General features: G+C 46.9%; 1 protein-coding gene across 5 annotated transcripts in view; it reads right to left on the bottom strand.

The window, feature by feature from the left end:
* SOX5 (SRY-box transcription factor 5) overlaps positions 1-23,787 on the bottom strand; it is a 269,761-nt gene that overhangs the window by 95,689 nt on the left and 150,285 nt on the right. For all 5 annotated transcript variants that reach the window (XM_069963898.1, XM_069963910.1, XM_069963904.1 and 2 more), the window contains 2 exons: positions 7,000-7,172; positions 6,837-6,905 (listed from right to left, as the gene is read on the bottom strand). In XM_069963898.1, coding sequence (XP_069819999.1) covers positions 6,837-6,905; positions 7,000-7,172 — 242 coding nt within the window. The remainder of the gene's footprint in view (positions 1-6,836; positions 6,906-6,999; positions 7,173-23,787) is intronic.

The raw sequence follows: 23,787 nt of genomic DNA on the forward strand, positions 1-23,787 counted from the left end.
TATATACTGTACATACACTATATACACTGATACAAAACACACCACATTATATACTCATATATATATACTGTACATACACTATATACACTGATTCAGGCCACACCACATTATACACTCACATATATATATACTGTACATACACTATATACACTGATACAGGACACACCACATTATATACTCACATATATATACTGTACATACACTATATACACTGATACAGGACACACCACATTATATATTCACATATATATATACTGTACGTACACTATATACACTGATACAGGACACACCACATTATATTCATTATATTCTCACATATATATACTGTACATACACTATATACACTGATACAGGACACACCACATTATATACTCACACATATATATACTGTACATACACTATATACACTGATACAGGACACACCACATTATATATTCACATATATATATACTGTACATACACTATATACACTGATACAGGACACACCACATTATACACTCACATATATATATACTGTACATACACTATATACACTGATACAGGACACACCACATTATATACTCACATATATATACTGTACATACACTATATACACTGATATAGGACACACCACATTATACACTCACATATATATATACTGTACATACACTATATACACTGATACAGGACATGCTGAGTTATACCTGATCATACACACACACACACATATATATATATATACACACAGTCATACACATCTATATACAGCTGCATACACACTATTGGTGTGGGCTTCCTCAGGAGATGGGATACCCCCACATTACCCGATGCCTCCCATGTACAGGGGTGAGGCAGGTGAGTGCAGGGATCAGTATACTGTTCCGTCTCCATGTGACGCCATCCTGAGGGTGTCGGCATCTTCAGGCGAAGACGGCGGCTCCGCTGCGTTACTGCACCGATAATTATCCACTGTGTTTCTATATTCTGCAGGTTTTTTTGTTTCTGCGTCTTATCTCTGGGCTGAGAGCAACAATCCAGCCGCCACCGTGTGATCCGCAGCCCCGCCAACCACCTGACTCCAATTATTACTAATTACTGTGCACTCCGGTAACCACCAGGTGCCAGCTACACAGCCCGACACTGTGCTGGGCATGGGGAGAGTGACCGGCAGTCCTATGTAACAGCACAGATAACACAGTGATATCTCTGAGCACAGATAATGTAGTAGATGTCACCTGCAGTCCTATGTAACAGCACAGATAACACAGTGATATCTCTGAGTACAGATAATGTAGTAGTCACCTGCAGTCCTATGTAACAGCACAGATAACACAGTGATATCTCTGAGTACAGATAATGTAGTAGTCACCTGCAGTCCTATGTAACAGCACAGATAACACAGGGATATCTCTCTGTGGACAGATAATGTAGTAGCGGACACCTGCAGTCCTATGTAACAGCACAGATAACACAGTGATATCTCTGAGTACAGATAATGTAGTAGCTGTCACCTGCAGTCCTATGTAACAGCACAGATAACACAGTGATATCTCTGAGTACAGATAATGTAGTAGCTGTCACCTGCAGTCCTATGTAACACCACAGATAACACAGTGATATCTCTGAGTACAGATAATGTAGTAGTAGCCTGCAGTCCTATGTAACAGCACAGATAACACAGTGATATCTCTGAGTACAGATAATGTAGTAGCTGTCACTTGCAGTCCTATGTAACACCACAGATAACACAGTGATATCTCTGAGTACAGATCATGTAGTAGATGTCACCTGCAGTCCTATGTAACACCACAGATAACACAGTGATATCTCTGAGTACAGATAATGTAGTAGATGTCAGCTGCAGTCCTATGTAACACCAGATAACTCAGTGATGTCTCTGAGTACAGATAATGTAGATGTCACCTGCAGTCCTATGTAACAGCACAGATAACACAGTGATATCTCTGAGTACAGATCATGTAGTAGGTCACCTGCAGTCCTATGTAAGAGATAACAGTTAGTGACAGCTGGTAGCCGCTGTCACGTGTATGAGGAGTAATCATGGCGTTGATAGACAGTGGTAGATAGGGGGCGCCACAGTCACTGACTCGTAACGTGTGTAATAATAGACACAGATTCCAGTATAATGTAGGAGGCCAGGAGATATACCACCCTGTCATGTGACCTCATCCTTATAGTCACAGCAATACTATACTATACTGCACTATAGAGTGATATAATATACTATACTGTGATGTAATATGTATGTGTAATATATACACTACACATACTGTGATATAATATACTATACTGTGATATATTATACAATAGTGTGATGTAATATAGTGTGATATATTATACTATAGTGTGACGTAATATAGTGTGATACAATATAGTGTGATGTATTATACTACAGTGTGATGTAATATAGTGTGATACAACATAGTGTAATGTAATATACTACAGTGTGATACAAAATATTGTAATGTAATATGCCTTGACGTAATATACTACAGTCTGATGTAATATAGTGTGATGTAATATACTATAGTGTGATGTAATATAGTGTGATGTAATATACTATAGTGTGATGTAATATAGTGAGATACAAAATACTGTAATGTAATATACCATGATGTAATGTACTATAGTGTGATGTAATATATAATATAACAGGCACAGCGCTGTGTAGGGATTGGTTCCCAGCCCACGGACGATCCTGTGGCATTGTTTCCCAGTGATACTTCCACCCCAGACCGCTTTGATTTATTTTATCTAAGTTACAGAAAGGCCTTTGAAGTTGGTGGCGGGATGGACGTCTTCCGGGTCGGTGACAAATTATGTCATTATTCCCCTTGCCGCCGGGGTCTCTCCATGGTCACTATGAAACCCCTCACTACAATGGGATGATAATAGATTGCAGATGAGACCAGATCAGGGCTGAAGGGGTTAACCCCGCTGGGCTGTGCCCCTCCCCCCCGGTCCCCTTTGTTTTTTGATGTGCGGGTTCCCAGGCGATTATCTGAGGGCGGGGTCTGATAACTGATAGCTCATCAGCTGGGCCGCCCCCGCCTGTGAGAAACTATTGTCCCCGTGGCTGCGCCGGCGCGCTCGCCTGTTTGGGAAAAGGTTGACGAGTCATGGGAAAAGCGTCCGAGGACGGCACAGGGGGGGGCAGGAAAACAGCTGCTGCTGGCACATGGCCGCTCTAACAACTGATCACAACTAATGACTGCTGATCATCAGCCTGCAGCCGGTAAACCTTACAGTGCTCTGTCAGTCAGAACCAGAGACGGACGCTCCTGGGCACTAAAACTGAGGTAGACTAATCAGAACCGGACACTAAGGCCGAGATATAACTGATCAGAACCGGACAATAAAACTGAGGTAGACTAATCAGAACTGGTCACTAAAGCCTAGATATAACTGATCAGAACCGGACACTAAAGCCGAGATATAACTGATCAGAACTGGGCACAAAAGCCGAGAAATAACTGATCAGAACAGGGCACTAAAGCCGAGATATAACTGATCAGAACCGCACACTAAAGCCGAGATATAAATGATCAGAACTGGTCACTAAAGCCGAGATATAATTGATCAGAACCGGACACTAAAGACGAGATATAACTGATCAGAACCGGACAATAAAACTGAGATATAACTGATCAGAACCGGGCACTAAAGCCGAGATATAACTGATCAGAACCGGCACAAAAGCCGGGATATAACTGAACAGAACCGGACAATAAAACTGAGATATAACTGATCAGAACCGGACACTAAAGCCGAGATATAACTGATCAGAACCGGACAATAAAACTGAGATATAATTGATCAGAACCGGGCACAAAAGCCGGGATATAACTGATCAGAACCGGACAATAAAACTGAGATATAACTGATCAGAACCGGACACTAAGGCCGAGATATAACTGATCAGAACCGGGCACAAAAGCCGGGATATAACTGATCAGAACCGGACAATAAAACTGAGATATAACTGATCAGAACCGGACACTAAAGCCGAGATATAATTGATCAGAACCGGGCACTAAAGCCGAGATATAACTGATCAGAACCGGGCACTAAAGCAGAGATATAACTGATCAGAACCGGACACTAAAGACGAGATATAACTGATCAGAACCGGACACTAAAGCCGAGATATAACTGATCAGAACCGGGCACTAAAGCAGAGATATAACTGATCAGAACCGGGCACTAAAACTGAGATATAATTGATCAGAACCGGACACTAAGGCCGAGATATAACTGATCAGAACCGGACACTAAGGCCGAGATATAACTGATCAGAACCGGGCACTAAAGCAGAGATATAACTGATCAGAACTGGACAATAAAACTGAGATATAACTGATCAAAACCGGACAATAAAACTGAGATATAACTGATCAGAACCGGGCACTAAAGCAGAGATATAACTGATCAGAACCGGACACTAAAGCCGAGATATAACTGATCAGAACCGGACACTAAGGCCGAGATATAACTGATCAGAACCGGACACTAAGGCCGAGATATAACTGATCAGAACCGGACACTAAGGCAGAGATATAACTGATCAGAACCGGACACTAAGGCAGAGATATAACTGATCAGAACCGGACAATAAAACTGAGATATAACTGATCAGAACCGGACAATAAAACTGAGATATAACTGATCAGAACCGCACACTAAAGCCGAGATATAACTGATCAGAACCGCACACTAAAGCCGAGATATAACTGATCAGAACTGGTCACTAAAGCAGAGATATAACTGATCAGAACCGGACACTAAAGCCGAGATATAATTGATCAGAACCGGACACTAAAGCCGAGATATAACTGATCAGAACCGGACACTAAATCCAAGATATAACTGATCAGAACCGGACACTAAAGCCGAGATATAATTGATCAGAACCGGGCACTAAAGCAGAGATATAACTGATCAGAACCGGACACTAAATCCAAGATATAACTGATCAGAACCGGACACTAAAGCCGAGATATAACTGATCAGAACCGGACAATAAAACTGAGATATAATTGATCAGAACCGGGCACTAAAGCCGAGATATAACTGATCAGAACCGGGCACTAAAGCCGAGATATAACTGATCAGAACCGGACACTAAAGCCGAGATATAATTGATCAGAACTGGACACTAAAGCCAAGATATAACTGATCAGAACCGGACACTAAAGCCGAGATATAACTGATCAGAACCGGACACTAAAGCCGAGATATAATTGATCAGAACCGGACACTAAAGCAGAGATATAACTGATCAGAACCGGACACTAAAGCCGAGATATAACTGATCAGAACCGCACACTAAGGCCGAGATATAACTGATCAGAACCGGACACTAAAGCCGAGATATAATTGATCAGAACCGGACACTAAAGCCGAGATATAATTGATCAGAACCGGACACTAAAGCCAAGATATAACTGATCAGAACTGGTCACTAAAGCCGAGATATAACTGATCAGAACCGGGCACTAAAGCCAAGATATAACTGATCAGAACTGGACACTAAAGCCGAGATATAACTGATCAGGACTGGACACTAAAGCCGAGATATAACTGATCAGAACCGGGCACTAAAGCCAAGATATAACTGATCAGAACCGGGCACTAAAGCCGAGATATAACTGATCAGAACCAACAACTAAAGCAGATTTATAACTGATCAGAACCGGGCACTAAAGCCGAGATATGACTGATCAGAACTGGTGACGGACGGTCCCGGTCACTAAAGCCGACCTATAACTGATCAGAACTGGTGACGGCCGGTCCCGGTCACTAAAGCCGAGCTATGACAGGTTGCAGCTAATCAATTTCAAATTTAAAGGGGTTATCCAGCGCTACAAAAACATGGCCAATTTTCCCCCCTACTGTTGTCTCCAGATCAGATGCGGTTTGCAATTAAGCTCCATTTACTTCAATGGAACTGAGTTTCAAACCCCACCCAAACTGGAGACAACAGTAGGGGGAAAGTAGCCATGTTTTTGTATCGCTGGATAACTCCTTTAAAGAAGGTTACAGATTATAAAAAAGCTGGAAGCTTTTGAGATTTGTTCCCGACCCATTGCCGGAATGGCGGCCACCAGGATACGGCCCCCAGGGACCTCAGACACTTTATTTTCATGGCTGATTTAATTGAACCTAAAATGGATTTCGCTCGCCTCTACTTGTGCTCTTATGGTGGACGGATTGCGAGTCGATGAGCCCTGCTGGTGTTTTCCCTGAGGTTGTTGCGCCCTTCCCCGATTTATGTTCTTTATACAAATGTGTCCCAATTACGCCTGTGAAAATGGGTGGAGGCATTCTAATGAGAGCGCAGTGAGGTCACTGCGTCCGTGAGGTGTTCGAAAAGAAAAAGAAATCACAAGCGGTAACAATGATGCAAACAATTGATGGAATCTTCTAGAAAAAGAAGAACACCCCTCCCCCCGGAGATGACATCAACTACCAGGACGGATTAACTGTTTACGTGTTTTACACCCTTCACAAGTTTTCAAGTTAAAACTTAACGTCCATTCTTACACAGTTATCAGTAATCGGTGAGATGAATGTGGCTCTCCAGCTGTTATAAAACTATAACTCCCCTAATGCCCTGTATTGCTGGGAGCTGTAGTTCTCTTAACATCTGAACAGTATTGACCTTAACAAGCAATATGGCTGCAGGTTCTTCATACAGACCAGTCTCATTTACAAACTGAGAACTGCCTAGAGAGGGTTGGGGGGCTTTACAGATAATGCATGAATGCTGCCAGTATGAATTGACAGGAAGTGGGTGGAGGCGGGGTTCCCCAGGAGGGGGTTGGGGGTCTCCTCACCTGTATTTGCTGCTGGAGCAGGTTGATCTTATGCTGCTGCTGCAGGAGCTGCTGCTGTTGTCTTGCAATCTGCAAAATAAAAAGCGATTACAGGTTATTAACTGCTCCAAGTAAAGGTGAGAGCTGCTAGGGCAGGCACCATCATGACGGGATGTCCAGTCACCTGTTCTTGTTGCTGTTTGGCTAGTTCCATCTGCTGCCGCTGTTTCTCGATCTGCGAGGCGGCGAGTTTTTTCTGCTCGTCGTGTGCTGCCAGCAGCTGTTCTCGCAGACTGGTAAGCTGGTTTATCATCCCCATGAGCTGACGCTCCTTCTCTGCAAGGCTCTCCGGAGTCCCTGAGGAGGTAGGCGAGAGTTAATGGAATGTTATATAAAGATTTATCATCTGACTAATCCCACCCCTGAGGAAGCAGCCTAAGAGGAACGGACAATGCATAACCCACACGACTGATCCCACCCCTGAGGAAACAGTCTAAAAGGAGCAGACAATGTATAACCCACACGACTGATCCCACCCCTGAGGAAACAGTCTAAAAGGAGCAGACAATGCATAACCCACACGACTGATCCCACCCCTGAGGAAACAGTCTAAAAGGAGCAGACAATGCATAACCCACACGACTGATCCCACCCCTGAGGAAACAGTCTAAAAGGAGCAGACAATGCATAACCCACATGACTGATCCCACCCCTGAGGAACCAGCCTAAGAGGAACGGACAATGCCTAACCCATACGACTGATCCCACCCCTGAGGACACAGCCTAAGAGGAACAGACAATGCATAACCCACACGACTGATCCCACCCCTGAGGAAACAGCCTAAGACGAACGGACAATGCACAACCCACACGACTGATCCCACCCCTGAGGAAACAACCTAAGAGGAACAGACAATGCATAACCCACACGACTGATCCCACCCCTGAGGAAACAGCCTAAGAGGAACGGACAAAGCATAACCCACACAACTGATCCCACCCCTGAGGAAACAGTCTAAGAGGAACAGACAATGTATAACCCACACGACTGATCCCACCCCTGAGGAACCAGCCTAAGAGGAACGGACAATGCACAACCCACACGACTGATCCCACCCCTGAGGAAACAACCTAAGAGGAACAGACAATGCATAACCCACACGACTGATCCCACCCCTGAGGACACAGCCCAAAAGGAACGGACAATGCATAACCCACACGACTGATCCCACCCCTGAGAAAAGAGGAATAGACACTGTGGAACCCCAGAGTAAAGGTCCTATTACATGGAACAATTATCATCCGTTGGCTGCTCTCTGAAAGACAAACAATTAGGATAGCAACGGAGATGTAATAAAGCTTAAGAGAAACAAACACTGTTTAACCCCAAATGACTTATCACACCCCTGAGGAAAGGAACAGACAATACACAATCTACGTTACTGGGATCACCAAAGAGAAAAGCAACAGGCATTCAACCCATGAAGAGAAAGCCTTACAGGAGCAGACACTGAGTAACCCCATATGACTGATCCTGCCCATGAAAAGACAGCCTAAGAGGAATGAACAATGCATAACCCATGAAGCCGTCCCTGACAAAACACACACTAAGAGGAACAGGCACTAATACCGCCCCTGGGGAGAGGGAAAAAGAGAAGACACTGTGTAACCCCATATGACTGATCCTGCACCTGAGGAGAGGAACTAAGGGCCCTATTCCACTGGAAGAACAGGGCTCCAGACTAAAAAATTTACCTGGGAGCCATTGGCTCCTAACCTGAAAAATTTAGGCGCCAAATAGAATATTTGGTCGCCAACATTTTAAACCATGTAAAATTAATGTTATGTTACATGGGACTTACTGTGTGCAGAGGCCACGGCAGCCTCCTCCTCCTTTAGATCCTTTCTTATCTTAGTTTGAAAATGTTCAACATGGAAACTTGCAACTTGACAACCATATACAGTCTGACTCAGTACTTCAGCTTCACTTGGCTAGCCTTTTAATGAGGCTTACTCTTCTGAACTTGAACTTAAAGGGAACCTGTCACCCCCGGTGACAGGGTGACAGGCTCCCAACCCCCCGTTAGAACCCCCTATACTCACCTCATCGCGCCGGGTCCCGCTTCTGAAGATGGTCGGGTCACGGAGATCTCAGCAGCTGCAGCCCGGCGTGCGCTGAGAGATGAGTCCAACGCTCATAGAGAATGACGGGAGAGTCCAGTGCTCCGTCATTCTCTATGAGCGTTGGACTCATCTCTCAGTGTGCGCGCCGGGCTGCAGCGGCTGAGATCTCCGTGACCTGACCACCTCCAGAAGCGGGACCCGGCGCGATGAGGTGAGTATAGGGGGTTCTAACGGGGGGTTGGGAGCCTGTCACCCCGTCACCGGGGGTGACAGGTTCCCTTTAAAAGCTTGCAACAGTCTATACATACTGAGCTAGACTTATGACTGCAGCCATAGTGACCCCCCACAAGATGTGTATATAGATAGATATATCTCTCACCTAGTGACTAATGCAAGTGACCCCCTACAATACAGACACCTGAGGGGCCCTGATAATATTAATTGTGCATATATCTATCTCCCAGTGTCTGCAGCCAGTTTGCCCTACACTTATAGATGGCCCCCTCCCCTTATAGATGACCCCCTCCTTTTATAGATGACCCCCTCTACCCCCATTATAGATTCCCCCTCCTCCCCCCCCATTATAGATACCCCCTCTTCTCCCCCCCTTATAGTTACCCCCTCCCCTTATAGATGACCCCCTCTACCCCCATTATAGATGCCCCCTCCTCCCCACCATTATAGATGCCCCCTCCTCCCCCCCCATTATAGATTCCCCCTCCTCCCCCCCATTATAGATGCCCCCTCTTCTCCCCCCTTATAGTTACCCCCTCCCCTTATAGATGACCCCCTCTACCCCCATTATAGATGCCCCCTCCTCCTCCCCATTATAGATGCCCCCTCCTCCCCCCCATTATAGATGCCCCCTCCTCCTCCCCATTATAGATGCCCCCTCTTCTCCCCCCCTTATAGATACCCCCTCCCCTTATAGCTAGCCCCCTCTCCCCCCTTGAAGATGGCCCCTCTTCTCCCCCCATTATAGATGCCCCCCCCCCTTTCCTCTATGCTAAGCAGTATTTAAAAAAAAACAAACACACAAACTCACCTGACAACCCGCTCCCCCGGCGATCCTCTTCTTCTTCGGACGCTGTCCCCGGCTGATGCGCGGCTGCCGGGGGTGTCCCGTCCTATCCCCGGCAGCGTGTCGCGTCAGTGAGCTCTCTGTACGCCGGGGCTGTGACTTCTGACACAGGAAGCGTCTCTGACGCGCGCTTCCTGTGCCGGAAGTCAGGGCCCCAGGCAGCTCACTGATGCGCCGCGCTGCCGGGGATAGGATGGGACACCCCCGGCAGCCGCGCATCAGCCGGGGATACTTAAAGAGACAGCGCGCTGCCGCCGGGGCCAGTCGCAAATGGCGCCCAGATTAATAAATCTGGGCGCCATTTGCAAAATATCAGTCGCATTGGCGACCATTTTGGTCGCCATCTGGAGCCCTGAAGAATATCGTTCAGATTATCGTTAAATCGTTTTCAGGTCTTTCGCAATAGCGGTTGTTTGAGATCGTTAATCGTTAAAGATTATGTGAACAATAATCGTCCACTGGAATAGGGCCCTAAGAGGAAAGGATACTGCATAACCCGACATGACTGCTCCCGTCCCCTGAGAAGAAAGCCTAACCAAACAGAGGCCAGGTAACCCCTGTCATCCCCAACACACTACGAGAGGAGGACAGAGATGGACAGTCTGCATCCCCATCATATTCTACACCCTCATCTATTGCAGCTGCACTCTGATATCACCTTCAGTACTGATATAACCTCCAGACATTACATCATATGTGACTGATATCAGCCGCTCCTCTTATAACGCTCCAGCACTGATATAACCTCCAGACATTACACCATATATGACTGATATCAGCCGCTCCTCTTATAACGCTCCAGTACTGATATAACCTCCTATTACATCATATGTGACTGATATCAGCCGCTCCTCTTATAACGCTCCAGCACTGATATAACCTCCAGACATTACATCATATGTGACTGATATCAGCCGCTCCTCTTATAACACTCCAGTACTGATATAACCTCCTATTACATCATATGTGACTGATATCAGCCGCTCCTCTTATAACGCTCCAGCACTGATATAACCTCCTATTACATCATATGTGACTAATATCAGCCGCTCCTCTTATAACGCTCCAGCACTGATATAACCTCCTATTACATCATATGTGACTGATATCAGCGGCTCCTCTTATAACGCTCCAGTACTGATATAACCTCCTATTACATCATATGTGACTGATATCAGCCGCTCCTCTTATAACGCTCCAGCACTGATATAACCTCCAGACATTACATCATATGTGACTGATATCAGCAGCTCCTCTTATAACGCTCCAGCACTGATATATCCTCCTATTACATCATATGTGACTGATATCAGCTGCTCCTCTTATAACACTCCAGTACTGATATAACCTCCTATTACATCCTATGTGACTGATATCAGCCGCTCCTCTTATAACACTCCAGTACAGATATATCCTCCTATTACATCCTATGTGACTGATATCAGCCGCTCCTCTTATAACGCTCCAGCACTGATATAACCTCCAGACATTACATCATATGTGACTGATATCAGCCGCTCCTCTTATAACGCTCCAGTACTGATATATCCTCCTATTACATCCTATGTGACTGATATCAGCCGCTCCTCTTATAACGCTCCAGTACTGATATATCCTCCTATTGCATCATATGTGACTGATATCAGCCGCTCCTCTTATAACGCTCCAGTACTGATATAACCTCCAGACATTACATCATGTGACTGATATCAGCCGCTTCTCTTATAATGCTCCAGCACTGATATAACCTCCTATTACATCATATGTGACTGATATCAGCCGCTCCTCTTATAATGCTCCAGGAGCCATATATTACATAAACTTATTACATATTATTCTGATGCCCTGACCACCTGTTACTTTGTTACCTCGTCATTGGTTTGATACATTTTGCAGCTATGCGTTCCGGATTATTCTCTGTGTTGCGTGGGTGGGGGGGTGATAATCTGGTGGTTGTAGATTGGATAATTAATCCCCAGATGACGGCTTCTTGGTACAGGAAGCCTTAGAGGCTCATTTGTGATACAGCCGTGTCCATCTTCAGTAGCCGCCGTCCCGCCTCCCCCACGGGGCTCTTCACACTCGTTGTCTTTACAACTTTGGCGCCTAACGTTGTGCTGAATTTGGCTCATTTCACGTGTGAATCCCACCGGGGGAGAGAGCGCACCTACTGGTCGTGATGTTTTATAAAAATAGTTAGAGCCGTTCTTCCCGCCACTGCAGCATGTGAGGCTCACCGGGGCGGGTGTGGGCCACACTCCGCTCTACTCCCCCAAATTAAAGTGGGGGCTTCGTTACTCATATTACTTCTACTGTGCACCAAAATTATCCCAACCAGAAATAGATATCAAACTGCTGCAAAACTCATCCTACCACAGGGGTAAAAGAAATACTCCCCCATTACCCTATAGAACACCTCTCGGAAACCACTTTTGGTTAGTGTACCTCTTGGTGAGTGATCATTTACTGCTAGACATGGTTCTACATGATGTAACAGCAGAATAGTGAGTGCAGCTCTGGAGGATGAGACATGATGTAATAGCAGTATAGTGAGTGCAGCTCTGGAGGATGAGACATGATGTAACAGCAGAATAGTGAGTGCAGCTCTGAAGGATGAGACATGATGTAACAGCAGAATAGTGAGTGCAGCTCTGGAGGATGAGATATGATGTAACAGCAGAATAGTGAGTGCAGCTCTGGAGGATTAGACATGATGTAATAGCAGTATAGTGAGTGCAGCTCTGGAGGATTATGATAACAGATGGGGTGGACCCATTTGCTAGTCACGGGGACTGTTTGGAGAACTTGCAGCCAATCCTCATTTTCTACATTTCGGTAATATTTGAGCGGCGTTGATACAGGAGAACCGGCGGTCTGAGTTACATTAATGCGTGTGACCTGTGTGCGGTGAATGTGACGAGGAAAGCACTGCCCCGTAATTACCGGGACTCAAGTCAATTGGTCAATGTATTCCAGGAGCGATCGGTGCAGTGCTTAGCGTGGCTCCGCTCTGCCACTCATCGTCGCCTTTGCTGACTTTCTCCATTTGGAGACAATTATAGACAATGGGCTGTAATTACTCACCCAGGCTTTTAAGCAATAAACAGGGAACTGGTGACCGGTGGCCGATCATCACTTATGATAATAAGCCCAATATGGCGGAGGATCGCCCTGTAGGTGGCGCTGCTCCTCCCTGACGTAAGAAAATATACATCTGATTATAGGAGCATTGGGTGATGGGAAAATACGGCTTCAGTGGTGGTAAAGCTGTGTGACCGGTCACTATGGCGGCGGGCAGCTATCACCTAGGGGAGCTGGGAGCTGTATACAAATAGCAGTGTCCTATATACAGATAGCAGTGTCCTGTATACAGATAGCAGTGTCCTGTATACAGATAGCAGTGTCCTGTATACAGATAGCAGTGTCCTGTATATAGATAGTAGTGTCCTGTATATAGATAGCAGTGTCCTGTATACAGATAGCAGTGTCCTGTATATAGATAGCAGTGTCATGTATATAGATAGCAGAGTCCTGTATACAGATAGCAGTGTCCTGTATATAGATAGCAGTGTCCTGTATACAGATAGCAGTATCATGTATATAGACAGCAGTGTCCTGTATATAGATAGCAGTGTCCTATATACAGATAGCAGAGTCCTGTATACAGATAGCAGTGTCATGTATATAGACAGCAGTGTCCTGTATATAGATAGCAGTGTGCTGTATACAGACAGCAGTGTCTTGTATATAGATAGCAGTGTCCTGTATAGTTAGCAGTGTCCTGTATATAGATATCAGTGTCCTGTATAGTTAGCAGTGTCCTGTATATAGATATCAGTGTCCTGTATACAGATAGCAGTGTCCTGTATACAGATAGCAGTGTCCTGTATACAGATAGCAGTGTCCTGTATATAGATAGTAGTGTCATGTATACAGATAGCAGTGTCCTGTATATAGACAGCAGTGTCCTGTATATAGATAGCAGTGTCCTGTATACAGATAGCAGTGTCCTGTATATAGATAGCAGTGTTCTGTATACAGATAGCAGTGTCCTGTATATAGATAGCAGTGTCCTGTATATAGACAGCAGTGTCCTGTATACAGATAGCAGAGTCCTGTATACAGATAGCAGTGTCCTGTATATAGACAGCAGTGTCCTGTATATAGATAGCAGAGTCCTGTATACAGACAGCAGTGTCCTGTATATAGACAGCAGTGTCCTGTATACAGTAAGCAGTGTCCTGTATATAGATAGCAGTGTCCTGTATACAGATAGCAGTGTCCTGTATACAGATAGCAGTGTCCTGTATATAGATAGCAGTGTTCTGTATACAGATAGCAGTGTCCTGTATATAGATAGCAGTGTCATGTATACAGATAGCAGTGTCCTGTATATAGATAGCAGTGTCCTGTATATAGATAGCAGTGTCCTGTATACAGATAGCAGTGTCCTGTATATAGATAGCAGTGTCCTGTATATAGATAGCAGTGTCCTGTATACAGATAGCAGTGTCCTGTATACAGATAGCAGTGTCCTGTATATAGATAGCAGTGTCATGTATACAGATAGCAGTGTCCTGTATATAGATAGCAGTGTCCTGTATACAGATAGCAGTGTCCTGTATATAGATAGCAGTGTCCTGTATATAGATAGCAGTGTCATGTATACAGATAGCAGTGTCCTGTATATAGATAGCAGTGTCCTGTATACAGATAGCAGTGTCCTGTATATAGATAGCAGTGTCCTGTATACAGATAGCAGTGTCCTGTATATAGATAGCAGTGTTCTGTATACAGATAGCAGTGTCCTGTATACAGATAGCAGTGTCCTGTATATAGATAGCAGTGTCCTGTATACAGATAGCAGTGTCCTGTATATAGATAGCAGTGTTCTGTATACAGATAGCAGTGTCCTGTATACAGATAGCAGTGTCCTGTATATAGATAGCAGTGTTCTGTATACAGATAGCAGTGTCCTGTATATAGATAGCAGTGTCCTGTATGCAGATATTTTTAGAAAGCTCATGAATGTTTTTCCACTGAAAATTTCACTGGAAATAATTTTTTTATTGAACTGAAGGAAAAAATCAGTGAATTGTTACTCATCGGATTCTGCGGCTTCTACAGACTACAAGACATTCTGTTCCGAAAGGGAAAGTGACAAACAAGGAAACGGATATGATTGCCCTGCTTAAAGAGACAGGCACCAGAACCAACACTGTGTACTACACTGGCAGAGCATCTCCTATCAGTCACAGCGTAAGGATCAAACACTACATTCACCCCCCCCCCCCAGCCTGACATGGCTGATACCAGAGAGTAATAGATTGTATATACCTGTCCTACATTCACCCCCCCCCCCCCCCCAGCCTGACATGGCTGATACCAGAGAGTAATAGATTGTATATACCTGTCCTACATTCACCCCCCCCCCCAACCTGACATGGCTGATACCAGAGAGTAATAGATTGTATATACCTGTCCTACAGTCACCTCCCCCCCAGCCTGACATGGCTGATACCAGAGAGTAATAGATTGTATATACCTGTCCTACAGTCACCTCCCCCCCCCCAGCCTGACATGGCTGATACCAGAGAGTAATAGATTGTATATACCTGTCCTACAGTCACCCCCCCCCCCCCAGCCTGACATGGCTGATACCAGAGAGTAATAGATTGTATATACCGGTCCTACAGTCACCCCCCCCCCCCCCCAGCCTGACATGTCTGATACCAGAGAGTAATAGATTGTATATACCTGTCCTACAGTCACCTCCCCCCCCCCCCCCAGCCTGACATGGCTGATACCAGAGAGTAATAGATTGTATATACCTGTCCTACACCCCCCCCCCAGCCTGACATGGCTGATACCAGAGAGTAATAGATTGTATATACACCTGTCCTACAGTCACCTCCCCCCCCCCTAGCCTGACATGGCTGATACCAGAGAGTAATAGATTGTATATACCTGTCCTCCCCCCCCCCAGCCTGACATGGCTGATACCAGAGTAATAGATTGTATATACCTGTTCTACAGTCACCCCCCCCCCCCCCAGCCTGACATGGCTGATACCAGAGAGTAATAGATTGTATATACCTGTCCTACACCCCCCCCCCCCCAGCCTCACATGGCTGATACCAGAGAGTAATAGATTGTATATACCTGTCCTACAGTCACCCCCCCCCCCCCCCCAGCCTGACATGGCTGATACCAGAGAGTAATAGATTGTATATAACTGTCCTACAGTCACCCCCCCCCCCCAGCCTGACATGGCTGATGCCAGAGAGTAATAGATTGTATATACCTGTCCTACACCCCCCCCCCCCTAGCCTGACATGGCTGATACCAGAGAGTAATAGATTGTATATACCTGTTCTACAGTCACCTCCCCCCCCCCAGCCTGACATGGCTGATACCAGAGAGTAATAGATTGTATATACCTGTCCTACAGTCACCCCTCCCCCCAGCCTGACATGGCTGATACCAGAGAGTGATAGATTGTATATAACTGTCCTACAGTCACCTCCCCCCCCAGCCTGCCTGACATGGCTGATACCAGAGAGTGATAGATTGTATATAATTGTCCTACAGTCACCTCCCCCCCCAGCCTGACATGGCTGATATCAGAGAGCAATAGATTGTATATACCTGTCCTACAGTCACCTCCCCCCCCCCAGCCTGCCTGACATGGCTGATACCAGAGAGCAATAGATTGTATATACCTGTCCTACAGTCACCCCTCCCCCCAGCCTGACATGGCTGATACCAGAGAGTGATAGATTGTATATAACTGTCCTACAGTCACCTCCCCCCCCCCCCAGCCTGACATGGCTGATACCAGAGAGTAATAGATTGTATATAACTGTCCTACACACACACACACCCAGCCTGACATGGCTGATACCAGAGAGTAATAGATTGTATATACCTGTCCTACACCCCCCCCCCAGCCTGACATGGCTGATACCAGAGAGTAATAGATTGTATATACCTGTCCTACAGTCACCTCCCCCCCCCAGCCTGACATGGCTGCTACCAGAGAGTAATAGATTGTATATACCTGTCCTACAGTCACCCCTCCCCCCAGCCTGACATGGCTGATACCAGAGAGTGATAGATTGTATATAACTGTTCTACAGTCACCTCCCCCCCCCAGCCTGCCTGACATGGCTGATACCAGAGAGTGATAGATTGTATATAACTGTCCTACAGTCACCTCCCCCCCCACCAGCCTGCCTGACATGGCTGATACCAGAGAGTGATAGATTGTATATAACTGTCCTACAGTCACCTCCCCCCCCCAGCCTGCCTGACATGGCTGATACCAGAGAGTAATAGATTGTATATACCTGTCCTACACCCCCCCCCCCAGCCTGACATGGCTGATACCAGAGAGTAATAGATTGTATATACCTGTCCTACAGTCACCTCCCCCCCCAGCCTGACATGGCTGATACCAGAGAGTAATAGATTGTATATACCTGTCCTACAGTCACCCCTCCCCCCAGCCTGACATGGCTGATACCAGAGAGTGATAGATTGTATATAACTGTTCTACAGTCACCTCCCCCCCCCCCCAGCCTGCCTGACATGGCTGATACCAGAGAGTGATAGATTGTATATAACTGTCCTACAGTCACCTCCCCCCCCACCAGCCTGCCTGACATGGCTGATACCAGAGAGTGATAGATTGTATATAACTGTCCTACAGTCACCTCCCCCCCCCAGCCTGCCTGACATGGCTGATACCAGAGAGTAATAGATTGTATATACCTGTCCTGCATCCCCCCCCCCCCCCCCCAGCCTGACATGGTTGATGGTAGAGGATATGTATCCCCCTCCTGCTCCCTGTGGTGTAGCCCCCCAGCCCCCTCCCTGCTATTGTTTGTGTGCACTCAGATGTGACATCGCTGGGCTGAGCCATGTGGAATAATCGGGGGACGGATAATGACTTCAGGGGGAGATAATCTTGTTACCACCAATTAGCAGATGGGGGAATCCCCTTAAAATTATCTATGATAAACAAACTTTCCTGTCTGCGCTGTACACGATTGAATATAAATGTGGGGGTACAACAAGTCCCAGCATGTCCTGCAGACAATGAGGGAACACAATGTCCCTGATGATCAAACATATAACAAGGTTCAGCAGGTTCCCTCAGCACCAACTCTTCTAGCAGTTCTCTGCCACTGTTACAGACTCTCTCTGATACACTGTTACAGACTCTCTCTGATACACTGTTACAGACTCTCTCTGATACACTGTTACAGACTCTCTGATACACTGTTACAGACTCTCTCTGATACACTGTTACAGACTCTCTGATACACTGTTACAGACTCTCTCTGATACACTGTTACAGACTCTCTGATACACTGTTACAGACTCTCTCTGATACACTGTTACAGACTCTCTCTGATACACTGTTACAGACTCTCTCTGATACACTGTTACAGACTCTCTGATACACTGTTACAGACTCTCTGATACACTGTTACAGACTCTCTGATACACTGTTACAGACTCTCTCTGATACACTGTTACAGACTCTCTGATACACTGTTACAGACTCTCTCTGATACACTGTTACAGACTCTCTCTGATACACTGTTACAGACTCTCTGATACACTGTTACAGACTCTCTGATACACTGTTACAGACTCTCTGATACACTGTTACAGACTCTCTCTGATACACTGTTACAGACTCTCTGATACACTGTTACAGACTCTCTGATACACTGTTACAGACTCTCTCTGATACACTGTTACAGACTCTCTGATACACTGTTACAGACTCTCTCTGATACACTGTTACAGACTCTCTGATACACTGTTACAGACTCTCTGATACACTGTTACAGACTCTCTCTGATACACTGTTACAGACTCTCTCTGATACACTGTTACAGACTCTCTCTGATACACTGTTACAGACTCTCTCTGATACACTGTTACAGACTCTCTGATACACTGTTACAGACTCTCTCTGATACAATGTTACAGTCTCTCTCTGATACACTGTTACAGACTCTCTCTGATACAATGTTACAGTCTCTCTCTGATACACTGTTACAGACTCTCTGATACACTGTTACGGTCTCTCAGATAAACTTTTACAGTCTCTCGGGTACATTGTCACTCCTGTCGGGTACACTGTTACAGTCTCTCGGATACATTGTTACTCCTGTCGGGTACACTGTTACAGTCTCTCGGATACATTGTCACTCCTGTCAGGTACTGTTACAGTCTCTCGGATACATTGTCACTCCTGTCGGGTACACTGTTACAGTCTCTCGGGTACATTGTCACTCCTGTCGGGTACACTGTTACAGTCTCTCGGGTACATTGTCACTCCTGTCGGGTACACTGTACCAGTCTCCTTCAGATACATTGCCACTCCTGTCGGGTACACTGTTACAGTCTCTCGGATACATTGTTACTCCTGTCGGGTACACTGTTACAGTCTCTCGGGTACATTGTCACTCCTGTCGGGTACACTGTTACAGTCTCTCGGGTACATTGTCACTCCTGTCGGGTACACTGTTACAGTCTCTCGGGTACATTGTCACTCCTGTCGGGTACACTGTTACAGTCTCTCGGGTACATTGTCACTCCTGTCGGGTACACTGTTACAGTCTCTCGGGTACATTGTCACTCCTGTCGGGTACACTGTACCAGTCTCCTTCAGATACATTGTCACTCCTGTCGGGTACACTGTTACAGTCTCTCGGGTACATTGTCACTCCTGTCGGGTACACTGTTACAGTCTCTCGGATACATTGTTACTCCTGTCGGGTACACTGTTACAGTCTCTTGGGTACATTGTCACTCCTGACGGGTACACTGTTACAGTCTCTCGGGTACATTGTCACTCCTGTCAGGTACTGTTACAGTCTCTCGGATACATTGTTACTCCTGTCGGGTACACTGTTACAGTCTCTCGGGTACATTGTCACTCCTGTCGGGTACACTGTTACAGTTTCTCGGGTACATTGTCACTCCTGTCGGGTACACTGTTACAGTCTCTCGGGTACATTGTTACTCCTGTCGGGTACACTGTTACAGTCTCTCAGATACATTGTCACTCCTGTCGGGTACACTGTTACAGTCTCTCGGGTACATTGTTACTCCTGTCGGGTACACTGTTACAGTCTCTCGGGTACATTGTCACTCCTGTCGGGTACACTGTTACAGTCTCTCGGGTACATTGTCACTCCTGTCGGGTACACTGTACCAGTCTCCTTCAGATACATTGTCACTCCTGTCGGGTACACTGTTACAGTCTCTCAGATACATTGTCACTCCTGTCGGGTACACTGTTACAGTCTCTCGGGTACATTGTCACTCCTGTCGGGTACACTGTTACAGTCTCTCGGGTACATTGTCACTCCTGTCGGGTACACTGTTACAGTCTCTCGGATACATTGTTACTCCTGTCGGGTACACTGTTACAGTCTCTCGGATACATTGTCACTCCTGTCGGGTACACTGTTACAGTCTCTCGGGTACATTGTCACTCCTGTCGGGTACACTGTTACAGTCTCTCGGGTACATTGTCACTCCTGTCGGGTACACTGTACCAGTCTCCTTCAGATACATTGCCACTCCTGTCGGGTACACTGTTACAGTCTCTCGGATACATTGTTACTCCTGTCGGGTACACTGTTACAGTCTCTCGGGTACATTGTCACTCCTGTCGGGTACACTGTTACAGTCTCTCGGGTACATTGTCACTCCTGTCGGGTACACTGTTACAGTCTCTCGGGTACATTGTCACTCCTGTCGGGTACACTGTACCAGTCTCCTTCAGATACATTGTCACTCCTGTCGGGTACACTGTTACAGTCTCTCGGGTACATTGTCACTCCTGTCGGGTACACTGTTACAGTCTCTCGGATACATTGTCACTCCTGTCAGGTACTGTTACAGTCTCTCGGATACATTGTCACTCCTGTCGGGTACACTGTTACAGTCTCTCGGGTACATTGTCACTCCTGTCGGGTACACTGTTACAGTCTCTCGGGTACATTGTCACTCCTGTCGGGTACACTGTTACAGTCTCTCGGATACATTGTTACTCCTGTCGGGTACACTGTTACAGTCTCTTGGGTACATTGTCACTCCTGACGGGTACACTGTTACAGTCTCTCGGGTACATTGTCACTCCTGTCGGGTACACTGTTACAGTCTCTCGGGTACATTGTCACTCCTGTCAGGTACTGTTACAGTCTCTCGGATACATTGTTACTCCTGTCGGGTACACTGTTACAGTCTCTCGGGTACATTGTCACTCCTGTCGGGTACACTGTTACAGTCTCTCGGGTACATTGTCACTCCTGTCGGGTACACTGTTACAGTCTGTCGGGTACATTGTTACTCCTGTCGGGTACACTGTTACAGTCTCTCAGATACATTGTCACTCCTGTCGGGTACACTGTTACAGTCTCTCGGGTACATTGTTACTCCTGTCGGGTACACTGTTACAGTCTCTCGGGTACATTGTCACTCCTGTCGGGTACACTGTTACAGTCTCTCGGGTACATTGTCACTCCTGTCGGGTACACTGTACCAGTCTCCTTCAGATACATTGTCACTCCTGTCGGGTACACTGTTACAGTCTCTCAGATACATTGTCACTCCTGTCGGGTACACTGTTACAGTCTCTCGGGTACATTGTCACTCCTGTCGGGTACACTGTTACAGTCTCTCGGGTACATTGTCACTCCTGTCGGGTACACTGTACCAGTCTCCTTCAGATACATTGTCACTCCTGTCGGGTACACTGTTACAGTCTCTCGGGTACATTGTCACTCCTGTCGGGTACACTGTTACAGTCTCTCGGGTACATTGTCACTCCTGTCGGGTACACTGTTACAGTCTCTCGGGTACATTGTCACTCCTGTCGGGTACACTGTACCAGTCTCCTTCAGATACATTGTCACTCCTGTCGGGTACACTGTTACAGTCTCTCAGATACATTGTCACTCCTGTCGGGTACACTGTTACAGTCTCTCAGATACATTGTCACTCCTGTCGGGTACACTGTTACAGTCTCTCGGGTACATTGTCACTCCTGTCGGGTACACTGTACCAGTCTCCTTCAGATACATTGTCACTCCTGTCGGGTACATTATTAACGTCTCTCTCTCTTAGATACACTGTTGGACACACTGAAGCATGTATAGTTAGCTGTGTTTCCGGTAACCCGTGCTCGGGGACGATGTCTGGCTGCTGCTGGAATGGCATCGCGGTACAGTGCAGATACCTGGGCGGCCATGACGGCGGGAGAATAGAAGGTCTTTGTTACACGGTGAGGGTCAGACGGCTGAAGGTAAACACGGCCCCTGTTGTCTCACCAAATACAGCTGCGCCCCATCTGAATCCCCCTTTGTCTGGCAGCGGTGGCACAAACGTGTCATTCTTGAGCAGTAAATAACTGCGACCCCCATGACCCCACAAGATCCTACAAGTCCCATTAATCTCCCCCCAGGGCAGGACTCAATTACCTGCCCCCCACCCACAATGGACAATAATGGCCACTGTCATGGCCCGCACAGGAACAATAAACCAGAGCTTGTTTTCACAGCTTTCTGCCCAAACTCAGCACACTACTACACTGTGAGGAGCCCCCCCCCCCCCCCCCCATACACGTTTGGGGAGGGGTGGCAGTGACCCTGCAGTCTGGGGCTTATACAAGGCCCATAGTATTAGCATGAGAGCTGATGATATCACGCTGACATCATCACAATATCATCACTGCGCCTCTGCCATCCGATTCTTGAACCAGGAGGCACAGGATGAACAGGACTATAGGTGGCTGTTAGATAGGAGATGGGAGACAAACACGGGTAACTACTGGATTAGATGTTATCCCCATCACCCCCCATGTACATGGAAATGCAGCCCAAACTATATGTATGATTGCTGACAATGGATATTACAGCAAACACCAAGAGAAGGAAAGAGGAGCAGATCAGGAGACAAAGACAACCACATCTCTGCTACATCGAGAGTTCCCACAGCTCAGCCGTCTCCATCATTTTTACAGGGAAGAAGATGGAAGAACCAGGACTCCTCCCAGAGCCACCTCCCGCCAGCCCAGGACTCTTTCCAGTGACACAGCCCACCAGACCAGGACTCTTCCCAAAGAAACGACCCACCAGACCAGAAATCTTCCCAGAGCCACCTCCCGCCAGGCCAGGACTCTCCCATAGCCGTCTATCGCCAGGCCAGGACTCTTCCCAGAGCCACCTCCCGCCACAGACCAGGACCCCTCCCAGAGCCACCTCCTGCCAGGCCAAGACTCTTCCTAGAGCCACCTCCCGACACAGACCAGGACTCCTCCCAGAGCCACCTCCTGCCAGGCCAAGACTCTTCCCAGAGCCACCTCCCGCCACAGACCAGGACTCCTCCCAGAGCCACCTCCTGCCAGGCCAGGACTCTCCCATAGCCGTCTATCGCCAGGCCAGGACTCTTCCCAGAGCCACCTCCCGCCACAGACCAGGACCCCTCCCAGAGCCACCTCCTGCCAGGCCAAGACTCTTCCTAGAGCCACCTCCCGACACAGACCAGGACCCCTCCCAGAGCCACCTCCTGCCAGGCCAAGACTCTTCCTAGAGCCACCTCCCGACACAGACCAGGACCCCTCCCAGAGCCACCTCCTGCCAGGCCAAGACTCTTCCCAGAGCCACCTCCCACCACAGACCAGGACTCCTCCCAGAGCCACCTCCTGCCAGGCCAGGACTCTTCCTAGAGCCACCTCCT

The sequence above is a fragment of the Dendropsophus ebraccatus genome, chromosome 1 (assembly GCF_027789765.1).
Source record: "Dendropsophus ebraccatus isolate aDenEbr1 chromosome 1, aDenEbr1.pat, whole genome shotgun sequence".
In the NCBI taxonomy this organism is placed as follows: Eukaryota; Metazoa; Chordata; class Amphibia; order Anura; family Hylidae; genus Dendropsophus; species Dendropsophus ebraccatus.